General features: G+C 42.7%; 1 protein-coding gene across 3 annotated transcripts in view; it reads left to right on the top strand.

Annotated features, from left to right (window-relative positions):
* Window positions 1-14,014, top strand: part of MORN1 (MORN repeat containing 1) — a 268,243-nt gene extending 254,229 nt beyond the window's left edge. For 2 of the 3 annotated variants that reach the window (XM_069948672.1, XM_069948669.1), the window contains exon 14: window positions 13,868-14,014. In XM_069948672.1, coding sequence (XP_069804773.1) covers window positions 13,868-14,007 — 140 coding nt within the window. In that variant the 3' untranslated portion in view covers window positions 14,008-14,014. The remainder of the gene's footprint in view (window positions 1-13,867) is intronic. The other variant, XM_069948670.1, reaches the window with a different exon arrangement.
* The last annotated feature ends 375 nt before the right edge of the window (window positions 14,015-14,389 follow it).

The following is a 14,389-nucleotide window of genomic DNA, read 5'->3' as shown; positions in this document are numbered from 1 at the left end:
CTCAATGGGGACTTTGGTTTTAAGGCTGTGGAGTTTCCAGTACTCGTCTCAGGAGTGACTGCCCGCTCAGCCAATCACTGCTTACTTGGACAGGACAGCATCGCAGCCAGTGATTGGTGGAGTGGGCTTTCACCCTAGAGACAAAAGTGACAGCCCGCTCAGCCTGTCAGTGGCTACGGCGTTCTACCATCTCTGTCAGCGATTGACTGAATGAGCTGAAGACTCAGAAGACCTGGAGGAGGAGCTGTGGGAGCTTAGACCGGTGAGAAAACGTTTTTTTTTGTTTTGTTCTATTTTTTCCTAAGTTCAGTTCGGTAGGGAACCAAATTTTTCGCAATGTTTTAAATGAATCTAGGCTCGGGAAGCTTGGCTCGCTCTAGATACCACATTCATAGCAACTCTTGTATATAATTGCCAGAAGGCTACAAGCAAAACCCAAAACATTTTTGGTGACATTACAGAGACCTCTATCACATTGGAGATCATATCTTTTATATTTGTAAGATGCACTCAAAAAGTTTCTATTGACCCCAACCAAATGAGTGCAGCTCATACATTGAACACTCTCTGAATCTCTTCTCTATTGTAACTTAATTTCCCAGGGAAACAAAATTGGACAGTATGTTATCCCCACAGCTGTCTGCTCCAGAACAATAGAAGTCAGATTATATAGCGTTTCCCATTGATTGTAAAAATTAAGCCCCATCACGTAGATTGTCAACTCTGTTGCTATTACCGGTGACGTGAGACACAGGAATAAACAAGTCAGCGCCGTACAGTCACATGTAATAACCTTTATACTACTTTACACTCATATTACAAAACTGAGGTGGGGGTCGCATTGTTGTATAAAGAATGCACTGATCGAGCCGCCGTCTCTCTAAATGAAGAACATACAGTGCAGAAAACTTTCTTGACATGATGCATATGGAAATTGTAGATTTCCAGTAATACATCTGATGTATGGAGAAAAGACGAACATGTTTTCCATTGAAGAGATGAACTTGGCCCATATATCATACCCACTTTTTTTTAACAAAAGGTCTCTTGTTCTGCAGCTACAATACTTATTACTACCAGGTTAACAGCTGCACGGTTCACCCTACATCTAATGTTCATTTCACTACATACCACTTACAGCTCATTTACTATCCAGCATTAAAGGTTCTTCGAGGGGGAGTTCATCTCTCCACCTGTTAGTAACTAAAAGAACTGTCTCCGTGTTTATATAATGAAATAGCTGCCGGTAATGTATAGCGTGTCTGCACATGTAAAAGACAGCCCTAATTTTAGAGAACCCCATATCACAACTTTAGAATAATACCGATTCCTGGAGGGAAGTTGTTTGAAAGAACAGTGACCATTGAAACCTCCAAGACCCCTGATGCAATATTTTTTTCCCCGGGCCCCCGAATGTGTAACTGCAGCCTTAGATTTATGAACCTAATTGAGGGTGCCTTCACACCTACCGGATCCGCAGCGGATCTCGCTTCTGCGAATTCGGAGCGAGATCCACTGCGGATCCGGTACCATTCACCCTAATGATAGCACATACCCGCAGCGGGATTGACATCCCGCTGTAAGTATGAGCTTTAACCCCCTGGTGCCCGCAGCCCCGCCGCATCCCCGACTTCTGCAGCTCAGCCGCTGCCCCCATCAGCCCCGGCACCCACATCCCCCATCATCTCTGCAGCCCGCCCGCATCATCCCTGCACGCATCCCCGATCGCCGCCCGCATCATCATAGCAACCCGCCGGCCGCCACCGAGAGCATACATTACCTGCTCCTCGGCGCAGCTGCGGGCTGCGGGGATGATGGGGATGCGGGCGGCCATCTGGGATGCGTGCGGGCTGCAGGGATGATCGGGAATGCGGGTGGCAATTGGGGATGCGGGCACCGGGGCTGATGGGGGCAGCAGCGGAGCTGTGGCGGGGCTGCAGGCGCCAGGGGGTTAAAGCTCATACTCACAGCGGGATGTTAATCACGCTGCGGGTATGTGCTATCATTAGGGTGAATGATACCGGATCCGCAGTGGATCTGGCTCCGAATTCACAGAAGTGAGATCCGCTGTGGATCCGGTAGGTGTGAAGGCACCCTGAAGGAGACATTGATCTGAATTTATATTTAGGCTAGATTCACACAGGACGGATCTGCAGCGGATTTCATGCAGTGAATTTGCAGCGAAGTCCACTGCTGATCCCTTAACTGTCACTTTCAATGAGATTACATACTCGGAGCAAAATTATCATCCTACTTTGAGTATGTAAAAGGCAGCCCCCTAAACCCCTCGCGGCCCGGAGCATACATTACTGGGTCCGTGCTCTGGCTTGCTTCGGGGGTTTCCAGCATCTGGACACCCCGCTAAGCCAATCGGTGACTACAGCGGGGCAGCATAGTGATTGGCTGAGTGGGACGTCCACAAGCTGGGAGCCCCAGAAGCAAGTCGCAGCACGAAGTGGTAATGTATGTACTGGGCCGCGGGGGTTAAGGGGGCTGCCTTTTACATACTCACAGCAGGAAGACAATTCTGCTGCGAGTATGTAATCTCATTGAAAGCGACAGTGAAGGGATCCGAAGCAAATTTTGCTGCAAATTTGCAGCGTGAAATCTACTGTGGATTCTAGCCTTAGACGTAGCTGTCAGTTAGAGATGAGCGCAACTCGAGCATGATCGAGCATTCGGTATTTGTATACCAGTGGCTGATTATAAGCTGTATCCATATTTTCCAGGACTCCCTAGGGCTACATCCAACTCCCTCAGCCACTGGTATTCAAATGCAGAGCGATTGGTTTTAAGCATGCTTGAGTTGTGCTCATCTCTACTGGCACTTAGTAATTAGGACCACCCACTGGACTCCGTAGCTAAAGATGAGCAAAGGTTTAGAGCAATAAACTGCAACTTGGGGCCCATTCACACTGTGGAAAACAGGCAGAAATTCCGAGCAGAATCCCCGTCGCAGACTCTGCTTGGAATCACACCTGCCTCAGTGTCTGTCTCAATGATAAGTATATGGCGCCCCCGCTCTTCGCGCCTCTCCACTAAAAGAATTGACATGTGAATTCTTTCAGTGGAGAGTGGAGTCGCCCTATACTTATCACTGAGACAATGAGGCAGGCGGGATTCCAAGCGGAGTCCGCGGTGGAGATTCCGCTTGGAATTTCCGCCTGTTTCCGGTAGTGTGAACAGGCCCTTATGTTGAATCTTTTCTAGAGATGAGCGAACCTTGAGCATGCTCGAGTCCATCCGAACCTGATCGTTCGGCATTTGATTAGCTGGGGCTGCCAAACTTGGATAAAGCTCTAAGGTTGTCTGGAAAACATGGATACAGCCAATGACTATATCCATGTTTTCCACATAGCTTTAGGGCTTTATCCAAATTCAGCAGCCACCGCTAATCAAATGGCGAACGTTCGGGTTTAGATGGACTTGAGCATGCTCGAGGTTCGCTCATCTCTAATCTTTTCTCATGTCTATATCTATCTGTTCAGCCCCTCCTGATCTATTATCTACTGCCCACAGAAAGGACTGTGGATTGAATGTGATAAGTTCCCTTTAAATAACCTTTTATTGGAAGAATGCAGAATACTGGAGTCTGCAACATCTCTGCCGGCTGTCTGGTTTTTTCGTTAGCTGATGGATTATCATTGCTACATACTCACTATTAGCAGGCAGCATTCTGATAATACAGTTACATCACTGCTGACCTTGCAGTTCTTATTACATTTATAACAATGGCTCCAAAAATGAAGCGATACGTAAAGCGCTAAATTAATGTGATAAGCAAGAATTCCCATCAAAATAAATTCTGTGGGATATGAGTTCTATATACACATTATTAGGACCCATTCCTACTTTCGAAGTCCACAGCTCACAAAGGAAGTCACATGTGGTGAGCTTGGTGGGTAGGTTTGTGATGGGCTGTCTGTACACATAGCTTTCATGTGCTGTCATGGGTAATGGAAGTAATTTATCGGAGTTGCAGAAGGGATGAATTATTTGCTTTCAGGCACACAAGAGGCAACACAAGAGTTTAGGGAATCCTACTTTAGATGGGTCTCCGAAGCAGACGGGGGGTTACTGTACATCTGCTAACAAAGTTGCATCGGCAGAAAAAGGGGTTATCCAGCACTACAAAAACATGGCCACTTTCTTCCAGAGACAGCCCCACTCATGTCTCCAGTTTGGGCGGGTTTTGCTGCTCAGTTCCATTGAAGTGAATGGAGCTTATTTGCAAACCGCACCTGAACTGGAGACAATTGATTGATGGAAGTTCCTTATGCTGCGTTTACACGAAACGATAATTGGCCCGATCGTACGATTAACAATGTCGGAGTAACAATTTTTTTTTTCATAACGATCAGCGTTTAGATGGTACGATATATTGTATGGAAAATTTGTTTTGCGATTGTTTTGCGATCGCTTAAGCCTATCTCACACATTGGTTAAATTGGCAAACGACTGTTCACACGGAACGATCTGCGAGTTTTTTGCGAACAATCAACGACGATTTGAGAACATGTTCAAAAGATCAAAATGAACAATTTCTCGCTCGTCGTTTGATCGTTCGCTTCGTTTACACCTACGTTTATCATTTAAATTCGCACGATAATCGTTAAGTGTAAATGCAGCATTAGGTTCCATAATAATTCTGTCCACTGCTACAATAGCAGTGAGAGCGGAAAAAGGGGGGCAGAGTGCGCTCCTAAGCACTTCTGCCCCTTCATTCTAGCCATTGTCGGGAGGTCTCAGCACCCGGACCCCCACCATTACAAACTTCTGACATGTGGCTATGACATGTCAGAATTGACATGGAATTGTGGAATTGAAAGCTACTCTTTATGCTCCTGTGTGTGACTATGTGCCAACATATGCCTGATACATGCCCTGCTCCTCTATTACAATTAATGACACATATGCCATTCAGGAATCAGGGAAAGATGGGTTACAACTAGAGAGGAGGGAATTTACAGTATTAACAAAGTTGAGTGCTTCCTTACGCTCAGCCGTCTGCTTGTCAGGCTGCTGCTCTTGAACTTCGCTCTGCTCTTGGTGCCCGGAAAAGCTGGATGCAGTCCTAGGAAACTTCTCCCAGGACTGCATCCAGCTTTTCCAGGCACCCGGAGCAGAGCGGTGGCCTGACAAGCCAACAGACGAGCTTCATTGATACTGTAAATTCGCTCTACAATCTTTGTGTGAGCTGTATTAGTTGCTATATTGGTTACTCTTGGTTCCTTTGGCTATTGGGTGCTAGCAACCAACCTCACTGCACATCTATGGGCCAGACACTGTGTACTGTATATCGATGAGATGAGAGATAAATGAACTGCAGATGGATTGTGAAGCAGTCATCTTTTTCATACAAGACTAAAAGTATGACAAGCTTAAATTAGTTGCATTACTTTAAAAGCAACTTTGTTCATTTGCATATCCATTGTCAACCTTTAAATTGGAATTGTTCTTTTCTTAACCTCTTTTCCATAACTTCAGGTTCCTTTTGTTCACTTTTCAAAAAGCGTCTTGAGTCTTAACTTCAGAATGGCGTGTTACTCTGTAACGGAGAAGTCACAAGTGTGGGCTGTCGTTCAGAAAATTGATGACTGAAATTATTGTCAAGTCTTCTCTATAGAGCAAATCCCACAAAGTGAATCTAATCTCTATGAGAAACAGCTTTCTATCTCGAGCTCCCTCTCCCCCGTGTCTACCAGCGAGGTGGGGACTACTGCCGTGGGATGCCCATTGTTGTAGTCCCCGCTGGTGCCCACCGTGGAACCAGCCATGAAGAATGCTTGATTATTCCAAGTCCAGTATTGTAGGATTCCATCCATGGGAACACATTCCACCCTTTGCCAGGAGATGTGTATATGATGTGGGGTATGCAAGGGAATGGCAGCAACCAATGCCAGGCTGCATTGTCTGCCCACCTCCCCCAACACAGGACTGAATGATTCTTACTATTAAATCCCATGTCAAAAGCATCTATACAAGTGATAAATGAGGGATTTATTGTGAAATATAGTGGAGGAGATTACGTGAGATTAATGTGTTAGACGGATAGATAGAAAAGATGGCAGCACTCCAAATATCATTTCAGCAAAGGGAAGCTGGGACTTTATTTACCCATATGTGTGCAGTATTGTAGCTCATACAGAGCAGTATTTAAGGATATATATAATTTTGCAAAGTTTTGAGACACATAGGTATGTGATAGATAGATACACAGATGTTTAATATATACAGTATATATATGTATATACAGAGAGAGAGAGAGAGATGTGAGAGAGATGTGAGATAGATAGACAGATATAGATAGATAGCAAGTAGTACAGCAGCAATAACTGTAAATGCTAAGATATATGCTAGATATATCTATAGATAGAAAATAACGAGATAGACAGACAGACAGACAGACAGATAGATGATAGATAGATAGATAGATAGATAGATAGATAGATAGATAGATAGAAGATAGATAGATAGATAGATAGATAGATAGATATAAGATAGATAGATAGATAGATAGATAGATAGATAGATAGATAGAAGATAGATATATAGGAGATAGATACAAGATAGATAGATAGATAGATAGATAGATATAAGATAGATAGATAGATAGATGATAGATAGATAGATAGATGATAGATAGATAGATAGATAGATAGATAGGAGATAGATAGATACAAGATAGATAGATAGGAGATACAAGATAGATAGATAATAGATAGATAGATAGATAGATACGAGATAGATGGATAGATAGATAGATAGATAGATAGATAAACAGATAGATAGATAGATAGATAGATAGACAGACAGATAGATAGATAGATAGATAGATAGATAGATAGATAGATAGATAGACAGATAGGAGATGGATAGATAGATAGATAGATAGATAGATAGGAGATAGATAGGAGATAGATAGATAGATAGATAGATAGATACATAGACAGACAGGAGATAGATAGATAGATAGATAGATAGATAGATAGATAGATAGATAGATAGGAGATAGATAGATAGATAGATAGATAGATAGATAGATAAATACTGTAGATAGATAGATAGATAGATAGATAGATAGATAGATAGATAGATAGATAGATAGATAGATAGGATCTCTACGATTTGGAGTGCTGCTGCTTTTGTTTACAGTAGATAGATACAGATAGATAGGTATGGGTATATAGATAGATTCCACTTCTACAGTAGGTTTAGCTTTAAATGGTTATCCGGGATTACAAAAAACACAACAACTTCCTTGCAAAAGCAGCACCACCCCCCTCCTCAGGTTTTGTGTGATATTACAGTTCAGCTCCATTCACTTCAATAGAACTGAGCTGCAAACCCACACCCAAACTGAGGACTAGAGAGGTGCTGTTTCTGGAAGGAAGCGGCCATTATTCTAAGCCTGGATAACCCCCTTGTGAAGTCCCAGTGCAGACAACAATTACAGATATAAGTCCCAGTGCACACTTAGTATAAAGTCACATGTTTGTTTCAAGTCTGAAAGCTGTCATACATTCTTGTTTTTTTTTTAAAGGGCATTCCCATTTCATTTTTTATATCATATAATGAGATTGGGGGCACTATTTTCGTAACCATTTACTGTAAGCAATTTGGGGGGGTCTCCTAATCTTGGGATGGGTGCAGGCTTCGGAAGGGCGATCTGTAATTTCCTTTGCGTATCCTCTGTATGTGCCACAAATGCTAAGATGGCAATACCCTGTTTGAGATGACTTTCAATGTGAAAATAAGTATCTTCTGGTTGATATATAGCACATTCATCACCAATATGGAAATGCATGGCAGTGCCAGAGGTCATAAATAAACATATGCATTTTTTTTTCAATAAAAGTGCTAACATATGATATTCAAGCTGCTTTCTGCAATCACATTTGCACTACCTGGCCTACATTACAGAAGGCTATTAAGGTCTCGGGAGCCGTATGGGTAACATTTATTTATGTATATTTTTGTTATTAGACATATGTAAAACTTTTCATCTTAAACGGTGGAAAGTTTAAAATTTTCATGGTTATTGCCCTAAAGTGCAAGTGTAAAAAAAAAAAAACTCCACACATATAAAAATAACCCTAGAGCTGTCACACGAGGCTTTGATAATGCACGATGGCTATGGAATTATAAATGCAACTAGTGGTATTGTGTGGTGTCAGGCCCGTCCTTCATGGACTGATAAATATACTCACAACCGTGCTTCCACCTCTTGCACTTATTCACACATTGCAGCCTCTGGTGGGTGTGCGTGACATGATGGATGGGGTATTGCGTGAAACTGGTTGAAACCTGGCCCTTTGCTAGGCGTTGAATTCCTTTCTGTTGTTTCCTGTAGACACCATTGAGCCTCCTTAGTCATTCCTGGTAGCACATCCTTCATCTCCGATCACCCTATTTAATGTCTGAGTTTTGGGGCTGCATGAGGTCTAATGTGCCGATTAGGAGCCAGATTAGGTGAATGAGAGTGACAGCAGCCTAGACATAGAACGAGCCGTTAGACCATTCAGATAAGGGGGCCTTAAAGTGTCTCTGCAATTAAAAAAAAACTAAAACTAAAACTTTTGACATTTCACAAAGAAACCGCAGATGGCAAGATATATGGTTAAGGCTGGGTGTACACTACATCTGTTTTTCCATCCATTTTTGCAAAAAAACCCACAAAAAAACGGATTGCAAAAATGGATGGAAAAACAGATGCACTCAATTGCATTGATCCGTTTTTCCATTGACTTCCATTATAAAAAACAAAACAAAACACTGATCAAAACACATCAGTTTTTTTAACGTACTCAAAAACGTACTTCACCTAATTTTTTGTTCGCTTATTTTTGTGTACATTAAAAAAAGGATGAGTTTTTATCCGTTTTTTATAATCATAGTGAATGGAAATATGGATCAAAACGGATGCACACAATTGCAACAAAAACAAGTTGCAAAAATGTAGTGTGAACCCAGTGTAATATAGATATTTAGAACAGCAAAACTTCCCCCTCAGGAAGGATCGTGAAACGTGCGTTGGGGTTCAGGCTACGTTGGGTGAGGTGTAGTAAGAGTGTTCTTTACTTATATGTGGCCGATGTTTACTGGAACATACAATATGCTAGTACCCTAAATGTGGGCCGAAAAAATAGCCTCATCCCCGCCATATGCGGCGACTGTATGAAGGGCAGAGCAAGCTGTAGGCATCCCATATGGAAAAAAGAGAGACAGCAAAGTGGTGCTGTGTCCAGAAAATGTCTTTCACCCGTCTGGCCCGCCCTTGTATATTACCGGTATTACTGTACCTCCTTCTCTGCCTCTCAGATAATCATGTGTATTTTAACAAGATTTGGATAATGGGCCGTAGTCCTATTTTTTGTTGAATATATAGAAAGAATTTTTAAAAATTAGGTTCATGGTATACCATTTGATCAAACAAGGTGTACCATCCCGCCATGATAAGGTGACCTCAGAGAAGGCCAGACCCTACACTGTGCACAGTCCTCTCCTGGTCTAATATTAAGCCTACACATTCTGGGCATGTAGGATCCAGCTAGTCTGTCCTTAAAGGGGTTATCCAGCACTACAAAACATGGCCACTTTCCCCCTACTGTTGTCTCCAGTTTGGGTGGGGTTTTGAAACTCACTTCCATTGAAGTAAATGGAGCATAATTGCAAACTGCACCTGAACTGGAGACAACAGTAGGGGGAAAAGTGGCCATGTTTTCGTAGCGCTGGATAACCCCTTTAAATCACCTGGGAAGGGTGGGTGTATTGCAAGGAGCCAAGATGGAGACAGCTACTCCCCCCCACATGTAGCATAGAAAAACAAGATAGAGTACATGTTGAAAGTCCTGACTGGTGGGGATGTCAGGGCTGAAACTCCGACTAAACAGGTGATCAGTGAGGATTAGTGACCACTACAGATGAGCATGCTCGATTCTGAAAATTCGGGATTTGAATACCAGTGGCTAAAGAAGTTGGATGCAGACCTAGGAAGCCCGGGAAAATATGGATACATTGTATGGCCGTATCCATGTTTTCCAGGCAGCCTTCTTCAGCCACCGGTATTAAAATGGCGAACAATCGGACTTCAGCATGCATCCAGTTTCTTCCTTTTCCACGTTCCCCCTAATGCCCTCTGGACCTAGCTCCAGGTCCTGCTCAGCCAATCACTGTTCTGTCCACTGTGCCAGTGATTGGCTGAGCAGGCCGTCACCAGGAACAGCCCCAGAGACCATCGGGGGAGCACAAACATGTAAGAATAGATGGTTTATTGTATTTTTTTTTACATCACAGCAGCAAGATATCTCGCAGCGGAGTGTCATAGGCTTTGAGGCTAATCAGTATCGCAGCAGATTTCACTACGACAAACTCCATGTAAAATCCGCTGTAATGCGGCATGTGTGACCGTACCCTTAAGATGGTTTACTCCTAGTTTTTGACACTCATCACATAGATTGATGGACGAGCCAGAACGGTCTACAGAACCCCTAATCTGATACACGATTATATTGAAACTATATTATTAGGCACAGCAAGGCTTTACTAGCAACAATAGAATTATTTCTCCTCTAAAACCGTTCCCATCCCAGAAAATTATCACTGTGTACAAAAGGACCGCTCCGAAGATCACCTCAATAATAAATTATAGGGAAGTCAGCTCATAATAGTACCGCATAAACGTCCTTTCAGGCACCGTCAGCCTGTACGCACCGCCATCCTCGTAAGAGCCTAATACTTCAGCTCCACGTAATTATTTGCGAAGACGCATGTAAACTATAAATAAATGCCAGTTCCTGTTGTGAACTGCAATCCCCTCCCTTGGAGACGCGTTCACATTTGCATAAGACACTGGGAAGATGGTGCCCGTTGCGGCGGAGTGAATTGATTTAGGTAATTGAAAACATTTTGTTTGGTAATAAGGAAAATATAAACACTAGAGATTCAGGGTGCACATGAGATTCCTCATGCTAATAATGGACCCTGTTTGCTCTGCTCTTGATATAGTATGATTACGGCTGATTAGCATTAATAAAGAGGCTCCTTCATACGTCTTTAATCACAGGTGTTTGATTAGAATTGTGCCTACAGATCAGGGACATCTGTCTTCTCATTACGTATTCCTCTTGTAGAGTGGGGCAATTACAGAGTTTGGAACTACCGCACCCCTTCCTCGCTATTTATTCTAATTTAGTGCTTATTAAATCTGCCACATGAAAAGAATAGTGTGTTGAATGCCAAAATGCTTTTACACTACTGAATGGCTGTCATTTCCCCGAGTACATTGTAAAGACTGTACGCAACAGTCGGCTCAAATTTAAGAACAAAAAAAAAAAAAACATAAAAGTTCACACGAATAAACGCCGGCGTTAATGTGGTTCGACTACAAGAAGTGAGATAGGTGGTTGCGCGTCGCGCGTAGAATTCTAATTAGAGATTTTAATTGGGATAAACAAGCTTCCGCGCCAAGAGGAATTGACGGGATTGTTCGGTAATCAACCTCTAATGCTGTCCAGAAATAACCACGTAATGTGTAGTGTAATGGGTGTCTAAGCACCATTTGGGGATTTAAAGTGGTCAAAACCCAAAGTCTGTCGCTTATAACAGTGAAAAGAAAGATAAGAAGATAGTTCATATGGATGGCGCAGTGATTTAGTGGTCATGGTAAGGGGCCCCTGGGTGAAACGTTAGAGCAGAATTACTATTGCAATTGCTACATAATTTTGGTTCACTGGCAAAGCTTAGAAGGATTAGAGCATTTCCAATAAAATAACAACCTTATTAAGGTATCATCCAAGAAAGGCAAGACATTAAACAATATCCTCTGCCAACGTGTTTCTAGCACACGCAACCTTCTTCACTGCCGAGGGTGGAACATACAGAGTACATGAATATACGGGTCATTTGGAGATCATGGGACATGTAGAAAGTTCACATGATCACAGGCCACTGTACTGCTAACAACAAAAATTATACAACACTTAACGCAAGACACAACTCATGAGACACAATGCAAGGTTCAAAGTTAAGGTCCTATTACACTAAGCGATTATCAAACGTATTTAGCCGATAATCATCTGGTGTAATAGAAGACAACGATCAGCCAACATGAACGATGTCGGCTGATCATTGCTGTCATTTTTCTTTCAACATGCTGAAAGACAAACGGCCAGGATAGCAACGATCTACTGCCATCGCTCTATAGAACAGGAGCGGTGGCAGCAGACCGCCGCTATCTTCTATTGGCTGGCCAGACAAACTAGCGATCACCCTGGGCACCTCTCTGCGGCCCCTCCGACTCTCACCCGCCCGGCTCTCACAGAACGGCCGGTCTCTGGCCGGATCATCTTGGACGGTACTTAAGTGCCGGCTGGGTGATCTTTCCGGCCGCAGAGCTCTGATGCGGGGGCATCAGTTTTACGTAGAGTGAGCATAGCCTTAAAGTTCTTAATAGGTCAGTCACTGACTTAGAGTACGTGCACACTACAGAATCCCGACGAAAAACCCATTGCGGATTCCATAGCTCGCACTCACTCGCTTGCATAGAATGGAGTCTATGGCACAGGCGGAAATGCGCCCAGCCGCCAGAGTCATCAAGCGGATATGAGCTGCGGAATCCGGAACGGGTTTTCCGTTGTGATTCTGTAGTGTGCACATACCCTTACAGAGAAGTTCCACCTAAAAAAGGTGGCAGTAGAGGAAACTCCACCTCCAAAAGGGGAGGGTTAAAACACTGGCAGAAAAGGATAAGGGAAAAATAGGCATAGGGCTAGAAATACTTCCCAAGACAAACTGCAATATCTTGGTTGAAAAACACAAAGAATTAACTTTGACGAGACTTTAAAGAGTCTTGAAATTGTCATGAAACAAATTGACATGTCTAAAAGAAGGGTCTGTTGCTTGCTGCTTTAATGGGCAGCCCAAGTGATCTAAGGATTGTTCGGGAGGCCCCTCCTAGTGTAATATCACAGGCGGCGAGCGGGGTATGAGGGAGAAGCGATTGCTGAATTGACAGGTTGGTCACTTCCCCCGGAAAGTTGTGTTGTGTAATATTGCCTTAGGGAGCCGACCTGGTAGGAAAAGGACTCAGAGCCAGGAGTGAATGTGCGGCACACAGACTTCTCCTAGCTTGTTCTCCTGAGCGGTCACAACACTCAGAACCTGACTGATCAAAACTCTTGACATATCTCTCTGTCATAACAGCAAAGTAAGGTCCAACAGCACCTCTAAGTTCAGAGTCCACAAGAGGGTATGGGATGCACGCCAGAGGGTCAGTAATCCAAGCGACTGACACAATTGTAACAAACTGGTAAGAGAATGTCTGACTGCATTCAGAGATACAGTTCAGGTTTTTATTGTTGCATGTTCAGGTACATCAGAGGTAATGCAACGTTTCGACCTATGCGGTCTTTATCAAGCATGATAAAGCTTCAATCTTGATAAAGACCAGATAGGTCGAAACATCGCATTTCTGATATACCTGGATATGCAACAATAAAACCCTGGACTATTTTTCTGGATGATTTCAGACATTCTCTTTCCAGTTTGTGTCTCTCTGTCATGTAAAAAAAATGTTTTATGACAATGCCCAAAAAACTATTTTCTATAAAAACAGGTACAGAAAGAGTAAATAGTACAGTTCAGAAAAAGATTTACAATGTTTGGTTATCCCACCACACCCTGCTTAGATGCTTTCTCCAAAAGACTTACATATGTTTCCCAGCAGGAAATAAATCACATTTATTAACAACAAATACATCCATATTTGACCCTACTTCTGTATTTCGTAATCTTGGAATCTGTCTGATCATACCCTAAGGCCTGTCTGACAGTGAGCCCACTCAAACTTTTTTTGTCTTTTTTCCAGCAGAATATGTTTTGATGGTTGAAGACCTCACCAGTCCACCATTCCTGGGCTTCACTCTCCCAACTGCCTTCAAGCTCGTAAGAATTGTTTCTGAAAAGTCCAAAGGAAAAATGAATCGGAAGTCTCCCTCTTTGAACTGAACATTGTTTTTTGGACTTTTAAAAAAGTTTTTTGTTTATGTATTTGTTTATTATTTCTAATTAAATAAAACATTTCAAAGTTCTTATTGTATATTTTATTTTGTACGTAACGTGTTGTAAGTGAAAAGAATAAATCGTGGAAGCAGGTGTAGATTTGGTATACCGAACGCAGGGTTTGGCGCAGGGCCAGATTCACTAAGAGACGTGCGCCTCATAGTGAATTCTGGAGCTAGAGCATCATAGACCTTACATGCTGGACAATTAAAGTAATAAATCCCATCTAGTCAAGAGCATTTAAAGGCTTTTTTACACCAACAGTTATTCACAGGTAGATTGACCATAAATGTGTAACTAATCTGACTAATGGGACCCTCAGAGGCTA

The sequence above is a fragment of the Dendropsophus ebraccatus genome, chromosome 12, assembly GCF_027789765.1.
Source record: "Dendropsophus ebraccatus isolate aDenEbr1 chromosome 12, aDenEbr1.pat, whole genome shotgun sequence".
Classification (NCBI taxonomy): Eukaryota; Metazoa; Chordata; class Amphibia; order Anura; family Hylidae; genus Dendropsophus; species Dendropsophus ebraccatus.
Note: the sequence above shows the minus strand (reverse complement) of the source record. Positions and strands in the feature narration are given on the sequence as shown.